Genomic DNA, 24506 nt, shown 5'->3' with positions numbered 1-24506 from the left:
ACTCTGGTACCGCACTGTGTGATATAACATTACACTCTGATACTGCACTTTGTGATATAACATTACACTGTGATACTGCACTGTGTGATATAAAATTACACTCTGGTACTGCACTGTGTGATATAACATTACACTCTGGTACCGCACTGTGTGATATAACATTACACTCTGGTACCGCACTGTGTGATATAACATTACACTCTGGTACCGCACTGTGTGATATAACATTACACTCTGATACTGCACTTTGTGATATAACATTACACTCTGGTACCGCACTGTGTGATATAACATTACACTCTGGTACCGCACTGTGTGATATAACATTACACTCTGGTACCGCACTGTGTGATATAACATTACACTCTGGTACCGCACTGTGTGATATAACATTACACTCTGGTACCGCACTGTGTGATATAACATTACACTCTGGTACCGCACTGTGTGATATAACATTACACTCTGGTACTGCACTGTGTGATATAACATTACACTCTGGTACCGCACTGAGTGATATAACATTACACTCTGGTACTGCACTGTGTGATATAACATTACACTCTGGTACCGCACTGAGTGATATAACATTACACTCTGGTACTGCACTGTGTGATATAACATTACACTCTGCTACCGCACTGAGTGATATAACATTACACTCTGGTACTGCACTGTGTGATATAACATTACACTCTGGTACTGCACTGTGTGATATAACATTACACTCTGGTACCGCAGTGTGTGATATAACATTACACTCTGGTACCGCACTGTGTGATATAACATTACACTCTGGTACTACACTGTGTGATATAACATTACACTCTGGTACTGCACTGTGTGATATAACATTACACTCTGGTACTGCACTGTGTGATATTACATTACACTCTGGTACCGCACTGTGTGATATAACATTACACTCTGGTACCGCACTGTGTGATATAACATTACACTCTGGTACCGCACTGTGTGATATAACATTACACTCTGGTACCGCACTGTGATATAACATTACACTCTGGTACCGCACTGTGTGATATAACATTACACTCTGGTACCGCACTGTGTGATATAACATTACACTCTGGTACCGCACTGTGTGATATAACATTACACTCTGGTACTGAACTGTATGATATAACATTACTCTCTGGTACCGCACTGTGTGATATAACATTACACTTTGATACTGCACCGTGTGATATAACATTACACTCTGGTACCGCACTGTGTGATATAACATTACACTCTGGTACCGCACTGTGTGATATAACATTACACTCTGGTACTGCACTGTGTGATATAACATTACACTCTGGTACCGCCCTGTGTGATATAACATTACACTCTGGTACCGCACTGTGTGATATAACATTACACTCTGGTACCGCACTGTGTGATATAACATTACACTCTGGTACCGCACTGTGTGATATAACATTACACTCTGGTACCGCACTGTGTGATATAACATTACACTCTGGTACCGCACTGTGTGATATAACATTACACGCTGGTACCGCACTGTGTGATGTAACATTACACTCTGGTACCGCACTGTGTGATATAACATTACACTCTGGTACTGCACTGTGTGATATAACATTACACTCTGGTACCGCACTGAGTGATATAACATTACACTCTGGTACTGCACTGTGTGATATAACATTACACTCTGGTACCGCACTGAGTGATATAACATTACCCTCTGGTACTGCACTGTGTGATATAACATTACACTCTGCTACCGCACTGAGTGATATAACATTACACTCTGGTACTGCACTGTGTGATATAACATTACACTCTGGTACTGCACTGTGTGATATAACATTACACTCTGGTACTGCACTGTGTGATATTACATTACACTCTGGTACCGCACTGTGTGATATAACATTACACTCTGGTACCGCACTGTGTGATATAACATTACACTCTGGTACCGCACTGTGTGATATAACATTACACTCTGGTACCGCACTGTGATATAACATTACACTCTGGTACCGCACTGTGTGATATAACATTACACTCTGGTACCGCACTGTGTGATATAACATTACACTCTGGTACCGCACTGTGTGATATAACATTACACTCTGGTACTGCACTGTGTGATATAACATTACACTCTGGTACCGCACTGTGTGATATAACATTACTCTCTGGTACTGCACTGTGTGATATAACATTACACTCTGGTACTGCCCTGTGTGATATAACATTACTCTCTGGTACCGCACTGTGTGATATAACATTACACTCTGGAACCGCACTGTGTGATATTAAATTACACTCTGGTACTGCACTGTGTGATATAACATTACACTCTGGTACCGCACTGTGTGATATTACATTACACTCTGGTACTGCACTGTGTGATTTAACATTACACTCTGGTACTGCACTGTGTGATATAACATTACACTCTAGTACCGCACTGTGTGATATAACATTACACTCTGGTACTGCACTGTGTGATATAACATTACACTCTGGTACAGCACTGTGTGATATAACAATACACTCTGGTACCGCACTGTGTGATATAACATTACACTCTGGTACCGCACTGTGTGATATAACATTACACTCTGGTACCGCACTGTGTGATATAACATTACTCTCTGGTACTGCACTTTGTGATATAACATTACACTCTGGTACCGCACTGTGTGATATATCACCAGACTCTGGTACTGTACTGTGTGTTATAACATTACACTCTGGTACCGCACTGTGTGATATAACATTACACTCTGGTACCGCATTGTGTGATATAACATTACACTCTGGTACCGCACTGTGTGATATAACATTACACTCTGGTACCGCACTGTGTGATATAACATTACACTCTGGTACCGCACTGTGTGATATAACATTACACTCTGGTACCGCACTGTGTGATATAACATTAGACTCTGGTACCGCACTGTGTGATATAACATTACACTCTGGTACCGCACTGTGTGATATAACATTACACTCTGGTACTGCACTGTGTGAAGTAACATTACACTCTGGGACTGCACTGTGTGATATAACATTACACTCTGGTACTGCCATGTCTGATATAACATTACACTCTGGTACCGTACTGTGTGATATAACAATACACTATGGTACCGCACTGTGTGATATAACATTACACTCTGGTACCGCACTGTGTGATATAACATTACACTCTGGTACCGCACTGTGTGATGTAACATTACACTCTGGGACTGCACTGTGTGATATAACATTACACTCTGGTACTGCACTGTGTGATATAACATTACACTCTGGTACTGCACTGTGTAATATAACATTACACTCTGGTACTGCACTGTGTGATATAGCATTACACTCTGGTACCGCACTGTGTGATATAACATTACACTCTGGTACTGCACTGTGTGATATAACATTACACTCTGGTACCGCACTGTGTGATATAACATCACACTCTGGTACCGCACTGTGTGATATAACATTACATCTGGTACCGCACTGTGTGATATAACATTACACTCTGGTACCGCACTGTGTGATATAACATTACACTCTGGTACCGCACTGTGTGATATAACATTACACTCTGGTACCGCACTGTGTGATATAACATTACACTCTGGTACTGCACTGTGTGATATAACATTACACTCTGGTACCGCACTGTGTGATATAATATTACACTCTGGTACCGCACTGTGTGATATGACATTACATTGTGGTACCGCACTGTGTGTTATAACATTACACTCTGGTACCGCACTGTGTGATATAACATTACACTCTGGTACCGCACTGTGTGATATAACATTACACTCTGGTACCGCACTGTGTGATATAACATTACATTGTGGTACCGCACTGTGTGATATAACATTACACTCTGGTACCGCACTGTGTGATATAACATTACATTGTGGTACCGCACTGTGTGATATAACATTACACTCTGGTACCGCACTGTGTGATATAACATTACACTCTGGTACCGCACTGTGTGATATAACATTACACTCTGGTACTGCACTGTGTGATATAACATTACACTCTGGTACTGCACTGTGTGATATAACATTACACTCTGGTACCGCAGTGTGTGATATAACATTACACTCTGGTACTGCACTGTGTGATATAACATTGCACTCTGGTACCGCACTGTGTGATATAACATTACACTCTGGTACCGCACTGTGTGATATAACATTACCCTCTGGTACTGCACTGTGTGATATAACATTACACTCTGGTACCGCACTGTGTGATATAACATTACACTCTGGTACCGCACTGTGTGATGTAACATTACACTCTGGTACTGCACTGTGTGATATAACATTACACTCTGGTACCGCACTGTGTGATATAACATTACACTCTGATACTGCACTGTGTGATATAACATTACACTCTGGTACCGCACTGTGTGATGTAACATTACACTCTGGTACTGCACTGTGTGATATAACATTACACTCTGGTACCGCACTGTGTGATGTAACATTACACTCTGGGACTGCACTGTGTGATATAACATTATACTCTGGTACCGCACTGTGTGATATAACATTACACTCTGGTACCGCACTGTGTGATATAACATTACACTCTGGTACCGCACTGTGTGATATAACATTACACTCTGGTACCGCACTGTGTGATATAACATTACACTCTGGTCCGGCACTGTGTGATATAACATTATACTCTGGTACCGCACTGTGTGATATAACATTACACTCTGGTACCGCACTGTGTGATATAACATTACACTCTGGTACCGCACTGTGTGATGTAACATTACACTCTGGTACTGCACTGAGTGATATAACATTAGACTCTGGTACCGCACTGTGTGATATAACATTATACTCTGGTACCGCACTGTGTGATATAACATTACACTCTGGTACTGCACTGTGTGATATAACATTACACTCTGGTACTGCACTGTGTGATATAACATTACACTCTGGTACCGCACTGTGTGATGTAACATTACACTCTGGTACTGCACTGAGTGATATAACATTACACTCTGGTACCGCCCTGTGTGATATAACATTATACTCTGGTACCGCACTGTGTGATATAACATTACACTCTGGTACCGCACTGTGTGATATAACATTACACTCTGGTACCGCAGTGTGTGATATAACATTACACTCTGGTACCGCACTGTGTGATATAACATTACACTCTGGTACTGCACTGTGTGATATAACATTACACTCTGGTACCGCACTGTGTGATATAACATTACACTCTGGTACCGCACTGTGTGATGTAACATTACACTCTGGTACTGCACTGAGTGATATAACATTACACTCTGGTACCGCACTGTGTGATATAACATTATACTCTGGTACCGCACTGTGTGATATAACATTACACTCTGGTACCGCACTGTGTGATATAACATTACACTCTGGTACCGCACTGTGTGATATAACATTACACTCTGGTACCGCACTGTGTGATATAACATTACACTCTGGTCCGGCACTGTGTGATATAACATTACACTCTGGTACCGCACTGTGTGATATAACATTACACTCTGGTACCGCACTGTGTGATATAACATTACACTCTGGTACTGCACTGTGTGATATAACATTACACTCTGGTACTGCGCTGTGTGATATAACATTACACTCTGGTACCGCACTGTGTGATATAACATTACACTCTGGTACCGCACTGTGTGATATAACATTACACTCTGGTACCGCACTGTGTGATATAACATTACACTCTGGAACTGCACTGTATGATATAACATTACACTCTGGTACTGCACTGTGTGAGATAACATTACACTCTGGTACCGCACTGTGTGATATAACATTACACTCTGGTACCGCACTGTGTGATATAACATTACACTCTGGTACTGCACTGTGTGAGATAACATTACACTCTGGTACCGCAGTGTGTGATATAACATTACACTCTGGTACTGCACTGTGTTATATAACATTACACTCTGGTACCGCACTGTGTGATATAACATTACACTCTGGTACCGCACTGTGTGATATAACATTGCACTCTGGTACCGCAGTGTGTGATATAACATTACACTCTGGTACTGCACTGTGTGATATAACATTACTCTCTGGTACCGCCCTGTGTGATATAACATTACACTCTGGTACCGCACTGTGTGATATATCATTACACTCTGGTACCGCACTGTGTGATATAACATTACACTCTGGCACTGCACTGTGTGATATAACATTACACTCTGGTACTGCACTGTGTGACATAACATTACACTCTGGTACCGCACTGTGTGATATAACATTACACTCTGGTACCGCACTGTGTGATATAACATTACACTCTGGTACCGCACTGTGTGATATAACATTACACTCTGGTACCGCACTGTGTGATATAACATTACACTCTGGTACCGCACTGTGTGATATAACATTACACTCTGGTACCGCACTGTGTGATATAACATTACACTCTGGTACCGCACTGTGTGATATAACATTACACTCTGATACTGCACTTTGTGATATAACATTACACTGTGATACTGCACTGTGTGATATAAAATTACACTCTGGTACTGCACTGTGTGATATAACATTACACTCTGGTACCGCACTGTGTGATATAACATTACACTCTGGTACCGCACTGTGTGATATAACATTACACTCTGGTACCGCACTGTGTGATATAACATTACACTCTGATACTGCACTTTGTGATATAACATTACACTCTGGTACCGCACTGTGTGATATAACATTACACTCTGGTACCGCACTGTGTGATATAACATTACACTCTGGTACCGCACTGTGTGCTGTAACATTACACTCTGGTCCCGCACTGTGTGATATAACATTACACTCTGGTACCGCACTGTGTGATATAACATTACACTCTGGTACCGCACTGTGTGATATAACATTACACTCTGGTACCGCACTGTGTGCTGTAACATTACACTCTGGTACCGCACTGTGTGATATAACATTACACTCTGGTACCGCACTGTGTGCTGTAACATTACACTCTGGTACTGCACTGTGTGATATAACATTACTCTCTGGTACCGCACTGTGTAATTTTATATCAGACATGATTTAAATTTGTTCTCTAATACTGTACCTTGTAACAACACTCCGATCTAGATTGCCAGTAAGCGTTGTTGAGTTGCATGTCTGACTGTTTGCAGCTGCACATGCATATCATCTTCCTGGACTGTAAGAAGAGAGAGATGGGCAGGGAATGAAGACGATTCTGGCAGTGTATAAAGCATCAATATAACAGGTTCAAAATTCACCTGATTGAGCAACGAGCTTCTGCTGGTGAATGATTGAAATACTGAAAGGGAACTGGGAACATCTTGACACTCACAGCGCTCAGTCCAGTCTTTCCCAAGACCGATTCGTTAGACTAGTGCATTAGCTGCTCGTTGCTAACAATGGGGAGCTGCTCTCAAACCCTCCCTCAGCCCTTACTCCCAGTCAACCCCCCAGCACGCCAGCCGGCCTGTGTACGTTGATCCATTGCAGGCCTCCCCTTCAGGCCCACCCCTCAGTTTGCTGGGTGGCCACGCCTACAGTGTGTGCGGCGGCCCCTTGCACAAGCAGTGCCAGCTCTAGTTCGCAATGCCGTTCCTGCTGTCTCCGCCGCCTGCCAGACTTGGTTGCCACGGGCATGGTGGAGGGGGAGGGTGAACAGCCAGCTGTCGTGGGGCACATAGGCACCAACGATATAGGTAAAAAAACGGGACGAGGTCCTACAAGCTGAATTTAGTGAGCTAGGAGTTAAACTAAAAAGTAGGACCTCAAAGAGTAATCTCAGGATTGCTACCAGTGCCACGAGCTAGTCAGGGTAGGAATGACAGGATAGAGAGGATGAATACGTGGCTCGAGAGATGGTGCAAGAGGGCGAGATTCAAATTCCTGGGACATTGGAACCGGTTCTGGGGGAGGTGGGACCAGTACAAACCGGACGGTCTGCACCTGGGCAGGACTGGAACCGATGTCCTAGGGGGGGTGTTTGCTAGAGCTGTTGGGGAGGGTTTAAACTAATGTGGTAGGGGGATGGGAACCGATGCAGGAAGTTGGAAGACAGAGACAGAAATAAAAGGCAGTAAGGGGGAAAGTGTAAGGCAGAGAAGCCATAGTCAAAAATCAAAAAGGGCGACAGTACAAGGTACAGTGACTGAGGGGAGCTCAGTGAATAGGCCCAGTAATACTAAAAGGAATAAACCGGGAAGTAAAAACATTAACGGTAAGCGACGTGGCAGGTTGTTACAGGAAGATATGGGTTCAACGACAAGGAAAATTAGGAGAAAGGTTAAGAGGAAATATAACTTAGGAGAGGTTACTGATCGAGGTGTTAAGATTCAGAACAGAGGTAAAAAAGCCAACATAAGTGTACTTTACCTGAATGCTCGTAGTATTCGGAATAAGGTGAATGAGTTGATGGCGCAAATCATCGTGAATGACTATGATTTAGTGGCCATTACTGAAACATGGTTAAAGGATGGTCACGACTGGGAGTTAAATATCCGAGGGTATCAAACTATTCGGAAGGACAGAGTGGATGGTAAGGGAGGTGGTGTAGCTCTGTTATTTAAGGATGACATCCGGGCAACAGTAAGGGATGACATCGGTGCTATGGAGGATAAGGTTGAATCCATTTAGGTGGAAATCGGGAATAGTAAGGCGAAAAAGTCACTGATAGGAGTAATCTATAGGCCACCAAATAGTAACATTATGGTGGGGCAGGCAATAAACAAAGAGATAACTGATGCATGTAGAAATGGTACAGCAGTTATCATGGGGGATTTTAATCTACATGTTGATTGGTTTAACCAGGTCGGTCAAGGCAGCCTTGAGGAGGAGTTTATAGAATGTATCCGCGATAGTTTCCTCGAACAGTATGTAATGGAACCTATGAGGGAACAAGCGGTCCTAGATCTGGTCCTGTGTAATGAGACAGGATTGATTCAGGATCTCATAGTTAGGGATCCTCTCGGAAGGAGCGATCACAATATGGTGGAATTTAAAATACAGATGGAGGGTGAGAAGGTAAAATCAAGCACTAGTGTTTTGTGCTTAAACAAAGGCGATTACAATGGGATGAGAGAAGAACTAGCTAAGGTAGACTGGGAGCAAAGACTTTATGGTGAAACAGTTGAGGAACAGTGGAGAACCTTTCAAGTGATTTTTCACAGTGCCCAGCAAAGGTTTATACCAACAAAAAGGAAGGACGGTAAAAAGAGGGAAAATCGACAGTGGATATATAAGGAAATAAGGGAGAGTATCAAATTGAAGGAAAAAACATACAAAGTAGCAAAGATCAGTGGGAGACTAGAGGACTGGGAAATCTTTAGGGGACAACAGAAAGCTACTAAAAAAGCTATAAAGAAGAGTAAGATAGATTATGAGAGTAAACTTGCTCAGAATATAAAAACAGACAGTAAATGTTTCTACAAATACATAAAACAAAAAAGAGTGGTTAAGGTAAATATTGGCCCTTTAGAGGATGAGAAGGGAGATTTAATAATGGGAGATGAGGAAATGGCTGAGGAACTGAACAGGTTTTTTGGGTCGGTCTTCACAGTGGAAGACACAAATAACATGCCAGTGACTGATGGAAATGAGGCTATGACAGGTGAGGACCTTGAGAGGATTGATATCACCAAGGAGGTAGTGATGGGCAAGCTAATGGGGCTAAAGGTAGACAAGTCTCCTGGCCCTGATGGAATGCATCCCAGAGTTCTAAAAGAGATGGCTAGGGAAATTGCAAATGCACTAGTGATAATTTACCAAAATTCACTAGACTCTGGGGTGGTCCCGGCGGATTGGAAATTAGCAAACGTGACACCACTGTTTAAAAAAGGAGGTAGGCAGAAAGTGGGTAATTATAGGCCAGTGAGCTTAACTTCGGTAGTAGGGAAGATGCTGGAATCTATCATCAAGGAAGAAATAGCGAGGCATCTGGATGGAAATTGTCACATTGGACAGGCGCAGCATGGGTTCATAAAGGGCAGGTCGTGCCTAACTAATTTAGTGGATTTTTTTGAGGACATTAACAGTGCGGTAGATAACGGGGAGCCAATGGATGTGGTATATCTGGATTTCCAGAAAGCCTTTGACAAGGTGCCACACAAAAGGTTGTTGCAGAAGATAAAGATGCATGGCATTATGGGGAAAGTAGTAGCATGGATAGAGGATTGGTTAATTAATAGAAAGCAAAGAGTGGGGATTAATAGGTGTTTCTCTGGTTGGCAATCAGTAGCTAGTGGTGTCCCTCAGGGATCAGTGTTGGGCCCACAACTGTTCACAATTTACATAGATGATTTGGAGTTGGGGACCAAGGGCAATGTGTCCAAGTTTGCAGATGACACTAAGATAAGTGGTAAAGCAAAAAGTGCAGAGGATACTGGAAGTCTGCAGAGGGATTTGGATCGGCTAAGTGAATGGGCTAGGGTCTGGCAGATGGAATACAATGTTGACAAATGTGTGATTATCCATTTTGGTCGGAATAACAGCACAAGGGATTATTATTTAAATGATAAAATATTAAAACATGCTGCTGTGCAGAGAGACCTGGGTGTGCTAGTGCATGAGTCGCAGAAAGTTGGTTTTCAGGTGCAACAGGTGATTAAGAAGGCAAATGGAATTTTGTCCTTCATTGCTAGAGGGATGGAGTTTAAGACTAGGGAGGTTATGCTGCAATTGTATACGCTGTTAGTGAGGCCACACCTGGAGTATTGTGTTCAGTTTTGGTCTCCTTACTTGAGAAAGGACGTACTGGCACTGGAGGGTGTGCAGAGGAGATTCACTAGGTTAATCCCAGAGCTGAAGGGGTTGGATTACGAGGAGAGGTTGAGTAGACTGGGACTGTACTCGTTGGAATTTAGAAGGATGAGGGGGGATCTTATAGAAACATATAAGATTATGAAGGGAATAGATAGGATAGATGCGGGCAGGTTGTTTCCACTGGCGGGTGAAAGCAGAACTAGGGGGGCATAGCCTCAAAATAAGGGGAAGTAGATTTAGGACTGAGTTTAGGAGGAACTTCTTTACCCAAAGGGTTGTGAATCTATGGAATTCCTTGCCCAGTGAAGCAGTAGAGGCTCCTTCATTAAATGTTTTTAAGATAAAGATAGATAGTTTTTTGAAGAATAAAGGGATTAAGGGTTCTGGTGTTCGGGCCGGAAAGTGGAGCTGAGTCCACAAAAGATCAGCCATGGTCTCATTGAATGGCGGAGCAGGCTCGAGGGGCCAGATGGCCTACTCCTGCTCCTAGTTCTTATGTTCTTATGGTAAGAGCTGCCTCTGCGGGATCCCAAACCAGCGCTCCTCCGGCCGCGTCGCACCGGAATCTGGGCGGGATGCAGCCGGTAAATCCCGGGAGAAGCCTCGCCAGACCTAACCAGACCCAGACTGGCATGGGCGGGACCCAGACTGGCATGGGCAGGACCCATACTGGCATGGGCAGGACCCAGACTGGCATGGGTGGGACCCAGACTGGTATGGGCGGGACCCAGACTGGCCTGGGCGGGACGCAGGCTGGCATGGGTGGGAACCAGATTGGCATGGGCGCGACCCAGATTGGCGTGGGCGGGACGCAGACTGGCATGGGTGGGACGCAGACTGGCATGGGCGGGACCCAGATTGGCATGGGCGCGACCCAGACTGGCCTGGGCAGGACCCAGACTGGCGTGGGCGGGACCCAGACTGGCGTGGGCGGGACCCAGACTGGCATGGGCGGGACCCAGACTGGCATGGGCAGGACCCAGACTGGCGTGGGCGGGACCCAGACTGGCGTGGGCGGGACCCAGACTGGCGTGGGCGAGACCCAGACTGGCGTGGGCGCGACCCAGACTGGCATGGGCGCGACCCAGACTGGCACGGGCGTGACCCAGACTGGCATGGGCGGGACCCAGACTGGCATGGGCGGGACCCAGGCTGGCGTGGGCTGGACCCAGACTGGCATGGGCGAGACCCAGACTGGCGTGGGCGGGACCCAGACTGGCATGGGCGAGACCCAGACTGGCGTGGGCGGGACCCAGACTGGCATGGGTGGGACCCAGACTGGCATGGGCGGGACCCAGACTGGCATGGGCGGGACCCAGACTGGCGTGGGCAGGACCCAGACTGGCGTGGGCGAGACCCAGACTGGCGTGGGCGGGACCCAGACTGGCATGGGCGCGACCCAGACTGGCATGGGCGCGACCCAGACTGGCATGGGCGCGACCCAGACTGGCATGGGCGTGACCCAGACTGGCATGGGCGGGACCCAGATTGGCATGGGCGGGACCCAGACTGGCCTGGGCGGGTCCCAGACTGACGTGGGCGGGACCCAGACTGGCATGGGCGAGACCCAGACTGGCGTGGGCGGGACCCAGACTGGCATGGGCGCGTCCCAGACTGGTATGGGTGGGACCCAGATTGGCGTGGGCGGGACCCAGACTGGCGTGGGCGGGACCCAGACTGGCGTGGGCGGGACCCAGACTGGCATGGGTGGGACCCAGACTGGCATGGGCGGGACCCAGACTGGTATGGGCGGGACCCAGACTGGCATGGGCGGGACCCAGACTGGCATGGGCAGGACCCAGACTGGCATGGGCGGGACCCAGACTGGCGTGGGCGGGACCCAGACTGGCGTGGGCGGGACCCAGACTGGCATGGGCGGGACCCAGACTGGCATGGGCACGACCCAGACTGGCATGGGCGCGACCCAGACTGGCATGGGCGGGACCCAGACTGGCGTGGGCGGGACCCAGACTGGCATGGGCGAGACCCGGTATCGAGCAGCCTGTCTGTTGAGGCCCCAGCCGGGCACCATTCCCAGGTGGAAAGGCCCTTGGAGAGGGTCGCCCAGGTGATGTGAGGCCTGTGCCCGGGTGGGCTGCCTCTGGGCAGGGTCCCTGGCACTGCCATGGTGCCCAGGCGGTATTTTGCCTGTGCCAGGATGGAGCCCGGGGTGTCCTTTCCGTATGAAGTGGGATGTGTTGGGGCATTGCAGAGGTCCGGGGGTCACATCAGAGGTCAGGAGATCAGGGCGCCATTTAAAAATGGCGACTCAATCTCTTCGTGCGCAGAAGACGTCCGCTTGGAAATGACGTGACTGCGGCTCCACCGTTAGATAGGCGGGTCGTTTCCAGCGCTTATTTTCTGTTAATTGTGCCCAATGTATTATCTGGAAGGAATTGGCGCAGGGGAAAGGATAATAATCAGTTTGGCCTTCCATCCCGGGACCCCCAAATGCTGCAAGCCTCCCGCCACCCTTACCATGACTGGCCCACCTTCTCTCTGGAATGCCATCCGGTTCGTCAGTCGTGCTGCAAAGCCTCACTCTGCACACTCTCCTCGACCCCAGACCTCCGGTGGGCTCAGCTGCCCTCCGCTCATCCAGACACTTCATCCACGAGGCGCTCCTCTGTGGTGAAGCCCTGCTCTTCGGTATTAGATTGTCGGCAGACTATGGCACAGACGCTCCTCGGGTTCAGGCACCCAAGGTCGTTGGACGAGCAGCGCACTAATCGCCCTCTCAGACTCAGCACTTGGGCCTTCGAGGAGGCACGTGAGAGCTCAGGGGTGTGAAGTGCTCTCAGTAATCCCTCATTTGAAATAGCCTTCAGCTGTGAAGCTGGAGGCTGCTCACAGTCAAAGGGAGTGAAATTTTATTCCAGAAGAGAAGCATCAGCAGGGCTCTGTCCCGGGGAGTTTGGTGGGATAGACAGGCTGCAGAATGGCTCTGTCCCGGGGGAGTTTGGTCGGACAGACAGGCTGCAGAATGGCTCTGTCCCGGGGGAGTTTGGTGGGATAGACAGGCTGCAGAATGGCTCTGTCCCGGGGGAGTTTGGTCGGACAGACAGGCTGCAGAATGGCTCTGTCCTGGGGGAGTTTGGTGGGACAGACAGGCTGCAGAATGGCTCTGTCCCGGGGGAGTTTGGTCGGACAGACAGGCTGCAGAATGGCTCTGTCCGGGGGGAGTTTGGTCGGACAGACAGGCTGCAGAATGGCTCTGTCCTGGGGGAGTTTGGTGGGACAGACAGGCTGCAGAATGGCTCTGCCCTGGGGGAGTTTGGTCAGACACACGGGCTGCAGAATGGCTCTGTCCTGGGGGAGTTTGGTCGGACAGACAGGCTACGCAACACAGACAATAATCAGTGTGACCAGCCGTGACCCGATCGCTGATTTAGCCGTGTTGTCACGAGGGGTTTGATGGTCAGGGTTCTCAAAGTGGCTTTGGGGCGCAAGGTGTGGAAAGGGATATACACCCACCAGCGATAGGTAAACAGTCAAGCCGATTACAGGGTCTCTTAATGGTCTTTCCTGACGCCATCTTGAATATTCTGGTGGTCAGGCGGACTCAGCGATAAGGCCAAACCCAGGCCCAAGTATGGGAGTAGCCTTCCAGTGGCCAGAGCGCAGTGCTGTCTCCATGAACTCTTCTCCATTCCCAATCCCAGCAGTAGTGATTGACAGAGGGCTGTAGTTGCAGCCACAGGTCATCTGATGAAGGAGGCCCACAACCATGGGTTGAGAACTGCGGCTACTTATGTCTTCAGAGGACACCTACATCTTGAACACTTCTTCCTTCTCCCATCTAGACCGGCAACTGCCCACCTCTGACGGATGGCCACCTCATGGTCCAACCTGAAGTGGACTCCTGGAGCAGTCACTTAATCGGCTACCGCACTCTGGCTTCCGCTACCAAACCTCGTGGATTCCTCACTCACATCTCATTCAAAAGGTGGGAAAAGGTCCTGGCAACAAAACTTCAGACCCATGTCGCCGTGAAGCAGTCCAAGCTAACATTGCTGTGTGTGCTTCTTTCTTCCCGAGATAGTGGGGAACAAAATTACAATCAGATTGGAAAATTCTAACAAACTCTCCAAATCATAACCAGATCTCCGCAACTGATTACTTACGGTGCACGATGTAGAAGATGGTAAAGAGAAACACGGGGAATATGTAGACGAGCACAACCTCTAAACCCCTCACAATTAGAAGTTGGTGTGGATAACGGCACAATGTAACTGAGGAGAAATGAAATCTGAGTGATAGGCAGAGCAGACAGGACAGAGAAAAATTACAGCAGGATTTAACTTCCCTGAACTCCCGAAAATGGACCTTTTTCATCAACATCAGGAGAATCGGGGTCACATCTGGGTTATCGTGACATTGATGTTAAACAGACTCTATACAGAGACACGCAAACGTAGTTTGCAGGAGGTTCATGCGGTGAACCAACAGATTCCCCTCTCTTTCAAAGGGAAATGATAACGAGACCCCACAATATTGCCGCTTTATTGGGTAAATGATATTTCTCAATTACTCACCAGTTTTTATTGATTGTTGAATTAGAGAAACTGAAATTGCCACACAAAGAATTTCACATATCAAGATGATACAACGATGAACTGTCAGGAGAGAAACAATTTTAAATCAGCCTTCTGGATTCTAACCAGACCAATTAAAAGCCACAACCATTTATCAAATACATCGGGTTAAATGTTCCACAGACCAAAGAAACATTCTTTAAAAAGCTCGGGCTTCCATTCATTGAGAAGTTTTACAACACCAGGTTAAAGTCCAACATGTTTGTTTCGAATCCCTAGCTTTCGGAGCACAGCTCCTTCATTCACCTGAGGAAGGAGCAGCGCTCCGAAAGCTAGTGATTCCAAACAAACCTGTTGGACTTTAACCTGGTGTTGTAAGACTTCTTACTGTGCCCAACCCAGTCCAACGCCGGCATCTCCACATGAAGGCGACATTCTTTACATATCCTGCGGGGGAGAGTCTGCCCCCTGCAGACAGGAGGAATATATCAGGGGGAGTGGTTAACGGTGACACGGAGATCGGGGGAGTGGTTAACGGTGACACAGGGAGATCGGGGGAGTGGTTAACGGTGACACAGGGAGATCGGGGGGAGTGGTTAATGGTGACACAGGGAGATCAGGGGGAGTGGCTAACGGTGACACAGGGAGATCGGGGGAGTGGTTAACGGTGACACAGGAAGATCGGGGGAGTGGTTAACGGTGACACAGGGAGAGCGGGGGAGTGGTTAACGGTGACACAGGGAGATCGGGGGGAGTGGTTAACTGTGACACAGGGAGATCGGGGGGAGTGGTTAATGGTGACACAGGGAGATCAGGGGGTGAGGCTAACGGTGACACAGGGAGATCGGGGGAGTGGTTAACGGTGACACAGGGAGATCGGGGGGAGTGGTTAGCGGTGACACAGGGAGATCTGGGGGGAGTGGTTAACGGTGACACAGGGAGATCGGGGGGAGTGGTTAACGGTGACACAGGGAGATCGGGGGGAGTGGTTAACGGTGACACAGGGAGATCGGGGGGAGTGGTTAACAGTGACACAGGGAGATCGGGGGAGTGGTTAACGGTGACACAGGGAGAGCGGGGGAGTGGTTAACGGTGACACAGGGAGATCGGGGGAGTGGTTAACGGTGACACAGGGAGAGCGGGGGGAGTGGTTAACTGTGACACAGGGAGATCGGGGGAGTGGTTAACGGTGACACAGGGAGATCAGGGGGAGTGGTTAACTGTGACACAGGGAGATCGGGGGAGTGGTTAACGGTGACACAGGGAGATCGGGGGGAGTGGTTGACGGTGACACAGGGAGATCGGGGGAGTGGTTAACGGTGACACGGAGATCGGGGGGAGTGGTTAACGGTGACACAGGGAGATCGGGGGCAGTGGTTAACGGTGACACAGGGAGATCGGGGGGAGTGGTTAACGGTGACACAGGGAGATCGGGGGGAGTGGTTAACGGTGACACCGGGAGATCAGGGGGAGTGGCTAACGGTGACACACGGAGATCGGGGGGAGTGGTTAACGGTGACACAGGGAGATCAGGTGGAGTGGTTAACGGTGACACAGGGAGATCGGGGGGAGTGGTTAACGGTGACACCGGGAGATCGGGGGGAGTGGTTAACGGTGACACCGGGAGATCTGGGGAGTGGTTAACGGTGACACAGGGAGATCGGGGGGAGTGGTTAACGGTGACACAGGGAGATCGGGGGAGTGGTTAACGGTGACACCGGGAGATCAGGGGGAGTGGTTAACGGTGACACAGGGAGATCGGGGGGAGTGGTTAATGGTGACACAGGGAGATCGGGGGAGTGGTTAACGGTGACACTGGGAGATCGGGGAGTGGTTAAAGGTGACACAGGGAGATCGGGGGAGTGGTTAACGATGACACAGGGAGATCGGGGGATGGTTAACGGTGACACAGGGAGATCGGGGGAGTGGTTAACGGTGACACAGGGAGATCGGGGGAGTGGTTAACGGTGACACAGGGAGATCGGGGGAGTGGTTAACGGTGACACAGGGAGATCGGGGGGAGTGGTTAACGGTGACACTGGGAGATCGGGGAGTGGTTAACGGTGACACAGGGAGATCGGGGGGAGTGGTTAACGGTGACACAGGGAGATCGGGGGGAGTGGTTAACGGTGACACAGGGAGATCAGGGGGAGTGGTTAACGGTGACACAGGGAGAGCGGGGGAAGTGGTTAACGGTGACACAGGGAGATCGGGGAGTGGTTAACGGTGACACAGGGAGATCGGGGGAGTGGTTAACGGTGACACGGAGATCGGGGGAGTGGTTAACGGTGACACAGGGAGATCGGGGGAGTGGTTAACGGTGACACAGGGAGATCGGGGGGAGTGGTTAATGGTGACACAGGGAGATCAGGGGGAGTGGCTAACGGTGACACAGGGAGATCGGGGGAGTGGTTAACGGTGACACAGGGAGATCGGGGGAGTGGTTAACGGTGACACAGGGAGAGCGGGGGAGTGGTTAACGGTGACACAGGTAGATCGGGGGGAGTGGTTAACTGTGACACAGGGAGATCGGGGGAGTGGTTAATGGTGACACAGGGAGATCGGGGGAGTGGTTAACGGTGACACCGGGAGATCAGGGGGAGTGGTTAACGGTGACACAGGGAGATCGGGGGGAGTGGTTAACGGTGACACCGGGAGATCAGGGGGAGTGGTTAACGGTGACACAGGGAGATCGGGGGGAGTGGTTAATGGTGACACAGGGAGATCGGGGGAGTGGTTAACGGTGACACCGGGAGATCAGGGGGAGTGGTTAACGGTGACACAGGGAGATCGGGGGGAGTGGTTAACGGTGACACAGGGAGATCGGGGGGAGTGGTTAACGGTGACACAGGGAGATCGGGGGGAGTGGTTAACGGTGACACAGGGAGATCCGGGGGAGTGGTTAACGGTGACACAGGGAGATCAGGGGGAGTGGTTAACGGTGACACAGGGAGATCGGGGGAGTGGTTAACGGTGACACAGGGAGATCGGGGGATGGTTAACGGTGACACAGGGAGATCGGGGGAGTGGTTAACAGTGACACGGGGAGATCAGGGGGAGTGGCTAACGGTGACACAGGGAGATCGGGGGGAGTGGTTAACGGTGACACAGGGAGATCGGGGGGAGTGGTTAACGGTGACACAGGGAGATCAGGGGGAGTGGTTAACGGTGACACAGGGAGATCAGGGGGAGTGGTTAACGGTGACACAGGGAGATCGGGGGAGTGGTTAACGGTGACACAGGGAGATCGGGGGGAGTGGTTAACGGTGACACAGGGAGATCAGGGGGAGTGGTTAACGGTGACACAGGGAGATCGGGGGGAGTGGTTAACGGTGACACAGGGAGATCGGGGGGAGTGGTTAACGGTGACACAGGGAGATCAGGGGGAGTGGTTAACGGTGACACAGGGAGATCGGGGAGTGGTTAACGGTGACACAGGGAGATCGGGGGAGTGGTTAACGGTGACACAGGGAGATCGGGGGAGTGGTTAACGGTGACACAGGGAGATCGGGGGGAGTGGTTAGCGGTGACACAGGGAGATCTGGGGGGAGTGGTTAACGGTGACACAGGGAGATCGGGGGGAGTGGTTAACGGTGACACAGGGAGATCGGGGGGAGTGGTTAACGGTGACACAGGGAGATCGGGGGGAGTGGTTAACAGTGACACAGGGAGATCGGGGGAGTGGTTAACGGTGACACAGGGAGAGCGGGGGAGTGGTTAACGGTGACACAGGGAGATCGGGGGAGTGGTTAACGGTGACACAGGGAGAGCGGGGGGAGTGGTTAACTGTGACACAGGGAGATCGGGGGAGTGGTTAACGGTGACACAGGGAGATCAGGGGGAGTGGTTAACTGTGACACAGGGAGATCGGGGGAGTGGTTAACGGTGACACAGGGAGATCGGGGGGAGTGGTTGACGGTGACACAGGGAGATCGGGGGAGTGGTTAACGGTGACACGGAGATCGGGTGGAGTGGTTAACGGTGACACAGGGAGATCGGGGGGAGTGGTTAACGGTGACACAGGGAGATCGGGGGGAGTGGTTAACGGTGACACAGGGAGATCGGGGGAGTGGTTAACGGTGACACAGGGAGATCGGGGGGAGTGGTTAACGGTGACACAGGGAGATCGGGGGGAGTGGTTAACGGTGACACAGGGAGATCAGGGGGAGTGGTTAACGGTGACACAGGGAGAGCGGGGGAAGTGGTTAACGGTGACACAGGGAGATCGGGGAGTGGTTAACGGTGACACAGGGAGATCGGGGGAGTGGTTAACGGTGACACGGAGATCGGGGGAGTGGTTAACGGTGACACAGGGAGATCGGGGGAGTGGTTAACGGTGACACAGGGAGATCGGGGGGAGTGGTTAATGGTGACACAGGGAGATCAGTGGGAGTGGCTAACGGTGACACAGGGAGATCGGGGGAGTGGTTAACGGTGACACAGGGAGATCGGGGGAGTGGTTAACGGTGACACAGGGAGAGCGGGGGAGTGGTTAACGGTGACACAGGTAGATCGGGGGGAGTGGTTAACTGTGACACAGGGAGATCGGGGGAGTGGTTAATGGTGACACAGGGAGATCGGGGGAGTGGTTAACGGTGACACCGGGAGATCAGGGGGAGTGGTTAACGGTGACACAGGGAGATCGGGGGGAGTGGTTAACGGTGACACCGGGAGATCGGGGGAGTGGTTAACGGTGACACAGGGAGATCGGGGGGAGTGGTTAATGGTGACACAGGGAGATCGGGGGAGTGGTTAACGGTGACACCGGGAGATCAGGGGGAGTGGTTAACGGTGACACAGGGAGATCGGGGGGAGTGGTTAACGGTGACACAGGGAGATCGGGGGGAGTGGTTAACGGTGACACAGGGAGATCGGGGGGAGTGGTTAACGGTGACACAGGGAGATCCGGGGGAGTGGTTAACGGTGACACAGGGAGATCAGGGGGAGTGGTTAACGGTGACACAGGGAGATCGGGGGAGTGGTTAACGGTGACACAGGGAGATCGGGGGATGGTTAACGGTGACACAGGGAGATCGGGGGAGTGGTTAACAGTGACACGGGGAGATCAGGGGGAGTGGCTAACGGTGACACAGGGAGATCGGGGGGAGTGGTTAACGGTGACACAGGGAGATCGGGGGGAGTGGTTAACGGTGACACAGGGAGATCAGGGGGAGTGGTTAACGGTGACACAGGGAGATCAGGGGGAGTGGTTAACGGTGACACAGGGAGATCGGGGGAGTGGTTAACGGTGACACAGGGAGATCGGGGGGAGTGGTTAACGGTGACACAGGGAGATCAGGGGGAGTGGTTAACGGTGACACAGGGAGATCGGGGGGAGTGGTTGACGGTGACACAGGGAGATCGGGGGGAGTGGTTAACGGTGACACAGGGAGATCAGGGGGAGTGGTTAACGGTGACACAGGGAGATCGGGGAGTGGTTAACGGTGACACAGGGAGATCGGGGGAGTGGTTAACGGTGACACAGGGAGATCGGGGGAGTGGTTAACGGTGACACAGGGAGAGCGGGGGGAGTGGTTAACGGTGACACAGGGAGATCGGGGGGCGTGGTTAACGGTGACACAGGGAGATCGGGGGAGTGGTTAACTGTGACACAGGGAGATCGGGGGGAGTGGTTAACGGTGACACAGGGAGATCGGGGGGAGTGGTTAACGGTGACACAGGGAGATCGGGGGAGTGGTTAACGGTGACACGGAGATCGGGGGAGTGGTTAACGGTGACACAGGGAGATCGGGGGAGTGGTTAACGGTGACACAGGGAGATCGGGGGGAGTGGTTAATGGTGACACAGGGAGATCAGGGGGAGTGGCTAACGGTGACACAGGGAGATCGGGGGAGTGGTTAACGGTGACACAGGGAGATCGGGGGAGTGGTTAACGGTGACACAGGGAGAGCGGGGGAGTGGTTAACGGTGACACAGGTAGATCGGGGGGAGTGGTTAACTGTGACACAGGGAGATCGGGGGAGTGGTTAATGGTGACACAGGGAGATCGGGGGAGTGGTTAACGGTGACACCGGGAGATCAGGGGGAGTGGTTAACGGTGACACAGGGAGATCGGGGGGAGTGGTTAACGGTGACACCGGGAGATCAGGGGGAGTGGTTAACGGTGACACAGGGAGATCGGGGGGAGTGGTTAATGGTGACACAGGGAGATCGGGGGAGTGGTTAACGGTGACACCGGGAGATCAGGGGGAGTGGTTAACGGTGACACAGGGAGATCGGGGGGAGTGGTTAACGGTGACACAGGGAGATCGGGGGGAGTGGTTAACGGTGACACAGGGAGATCGGGGGGAGTGGTTAACGGTGACACAGGGAGATCCGGGGGAGTGGTTAACGGTGACACAGGGAGATCAGGGGGAGTGGTTAACGGTGACACAGGGAGATCGGGGGAGTGGTTAACGGTGACACAGGGAGATCGGGGGATGGTTAACGGTGACACAGGGAGATCGGGGGAGTGGTTAACAGTGACACGGGGAGATCAGGGGGAGTGGCTAACGGTGACACAGGGAGATCGGGGGGAGTGGTTAACGGTGACACAGGGAGATCGGGGGGAGTGGTTAACGGTGACACAGGGAGATCAGGGGGAGTGGTTAACGGTGACACAGGGAGATCAGGGGGAGTGGTTAACGGTGACACAGGGAGATCGGGGGAGTGGTTAACGGTGACACAGGGAGATCGGGGGGAGTGGTTAACGGTGACACAGGGAGATCAGGGGGAGTGGTTAACGGTGACACAGGGAGATCGGGGGGAGTGGTTAACGGTGACACAGGGAGATCGGGGGGAGTGGTTAACGGTGACACAGGGAGATCAGGGGGAGTGGTTAACGGTGACACAGGGAGATCGGGGAGTGGTTAACGGTGACACAGGGAGATCGGGGGAGTGGTTAACGGTGACACAGGGAGATCGGGGGAGTGGTTAACGGTGACACAGGGAGATCGGGGGGAGTGGTTAGCGGTGACACAGGGAGATCTGGGGGGAGTGGTTAACGGTGACACAGGGAGATCGGGGGGAGTGGTTAACGGTGACACAGGGAGATCGGGGGGAGTGGTTAACGGTGACACAGGGAGATCGGGGGGAGTGGTTAACAGTGACACAGGGAGATCGGGGGAGTGGTTAACGGTGACACAGGGAGAGCGGGGGAGTGGTTAACGGTGACACAGGGAGATCGGGGGAGTGGTTAACGGTGACACAGGGAGAGCGGGGGGAGTGGTTAACTGTGACACAGGGAGATCGGGGGAGTGGTTAACGGTGACACAGGGAGATCAGGGGGAGTGGTTAACTGTGACACAGGGAGATCGGGGGAGTGGTTAACGGTGACACAGGGAGATCGGGGGGAGTGGTTGACGGTGACACAGGGAGATCGGGGGAGTGGTTAACGGTGACACGGAGATCGGGTGGAGTGGTTAACGGTGACACAGGGAGATCGGGGGGAGTGGTTAACGGTGACACAGGGAGATCGGGGGGAGTGGTTAACGGTGACACAGGGAGATCGGGGGGAGTGGTTAACGGTGACACCGGGAGATCAGGGGGAGTGGCTAACGGTGACACACGGAGATCGGGGGGAGTGGTTAACGGTGACACAGGGAGATCAGGTGGAGTGGTTAACGGTGACACAGGGAGATCGGGGGGAGTGGTTAACGGTGACACCGGGAGATCGGGGGGAGTGGTTAACGGTGACACCGGGAGATCAGGGGAGTGGTTAACGGTGACACAGGGAGATCGGGGGGAGTGGTTAACGGTGACACAGGGAGATCGGGGGAGTGGTTAACGGTGACACCGGGAGATCAGGGGGAGTGGTTAACGGTGACACAGGGAGATCGGGGGGAGTGGTTAATGGTGACACAGGGAGATCGGGGGAGTGGTTAACGGTGACACTGGGAGATCGGGGAGTGGTTAAAGGTGACACAGGGAGATCGGGGGAGTGGTTAACGATGACACAGGGAGATCGGGGGATGGTTAACGGTGACACAGGGAGATCGGGGGAGTGGTTAACGGTGACACAGGGAGATCGGGGGGAGTGGTTAACGGTGACACAGGGAGATCGGGGGAGTGGTTAACGGTGACACAGGGAGATCGGGGGAGTGGTTAACGGTGACACAGGGAGATCGGGGGAGTGGTTAACGGTGACACAGGGAGATCGGGGGAGTGGTTAACGGTGACACAGGGAGATCGGGGGAGTGGTTAACGGTGACACAGGGAGATCGGGGGAGTGGTTAACGGTGACACAGGGAGATCGGGGGGAGTGGTTAACGGTGACACAGGGAGATCGGGGGGAGTGGTTAACGGTGACACAGGGAGATCAGGGGGAGTGGTTAACGGTGACACAGGGAGAGCGGGGGAAGTGGTTAACGGTGACACAGGGAGATCGGGGAGTGGTTAACGGTGACACAGGGAGATCGGGGGAGTGGTTAACGGTGACACAGGGAGATCGGGGGGAGTGGTTAACGGTGACACAGGGAGATCGGGGGAGTGGTTAACGGTGACACAGGGAGATCGGGGGAGTGGTTAACGGTGACACAGGGAGATCGGGGGAGTGGTTAACGGTGACACAGGGAGATCGGGGGAGTGGTTAACGGTGACACAGGGAGATCGGGGGAGTGGTTAACGGTGACACAGGGAGATCGGGGGGAGTGGTTAACGGTGACACAGGGAGATCGGGGGGAGTGGTTAACGGTGACACAGGGAGATCGGGGGAGTGGTTAACGGTGACACAGGGAGAGCGGGGGAAGTGGTTAACGGTGACACAGGGAGATCGGGGAGTGGTTAACGGTGACACAGGGAGATCGGGGGAGTGGTTAACGGTGACACGGAGATCGGGGGAGTGGTTAACGGTGACACAGGGAGATCGGGGGAGTGGTTAACGGTGACACAGGGAGATCGGGGGGAGTGGTTAATGGTGACACAGGGAGATCAGGGGGAGTGGCTAACGGTGACACAGGGAGATCGGGGGAGTGGTTAACGGTGACACAGGGAGATCGGGGGAGTGGTTAACGGTGACACAGGGAGAGCGGGGGAGTGGTTAACGGTGACACAGGTAGATCGGGGGGAGTGGTTAACTGTGACACAGGGAGATCGGGGGAGTGGTTAATGGTGACACAGGGAGATCGGGGGAGTGGTTAACGGTGAC

The 24506-nt window shown here is 51.5% G+C and overlaps 1 protein-coding gene across 3 annotated transcripts in view; it reads right to left on the bottom strand.

Annotated features, from left to right (window-relative positions):
- The window catches only part of LOC140390587 (uncharacterized), a 93022-nt gene that overhangs the window by 26780 nt on the left and 41736 nt on the right, over window positions 1-24506 (bottom strand). For 2 of the 3 annotated variants that reach the window (XM_072475790.1, XM_072475792.1), the window contains 3 exons: window positions 15362-15442; window positions 14951-15058; window positions 7156-7248 (listed from right to left, as the gene is read on the bottom strand). In XM_072475790.1, coding sequence (XP_072331891.1) covers window positions 7175-7248; window positions 14951-15058; window positions 15362-15442 — 263 coding nt within the window. In that variant the 3' untranslated portion in view covers window positions 7156-7174. The remainder of the gene's footprint in view (window positions 1-7155; window positions 7249-14950; window positions 15059-15361; window positions 15443-24506) is intronic. The other variant, XM_072475791.1, reaches the window with a different exon arrangement.

The sequence above is a fragment of the Scyliorhinus torazame genome, chromosome 14 (genome assembly GCF_047496885.1).
Source record: "Scyliorhinus torazame isolate Kashiwa2021f chromosome 14, sScyTor2.1, whole genome shotgun sequence".
NCBI classification, from domain to species: domain Eukaryota; kingdom Metazoa; phylum Chordata; class Chondrichthyes; order Carcharhiniformes; family Scyliorhinidae; genus Scyliorhinus; species Scyliorhinus torazame.
The sequence above is the reverse complement of the archived record's forward strand: the minus strand, read 5'-3'. Positions and strand labels throughout refer to the sequence as shown.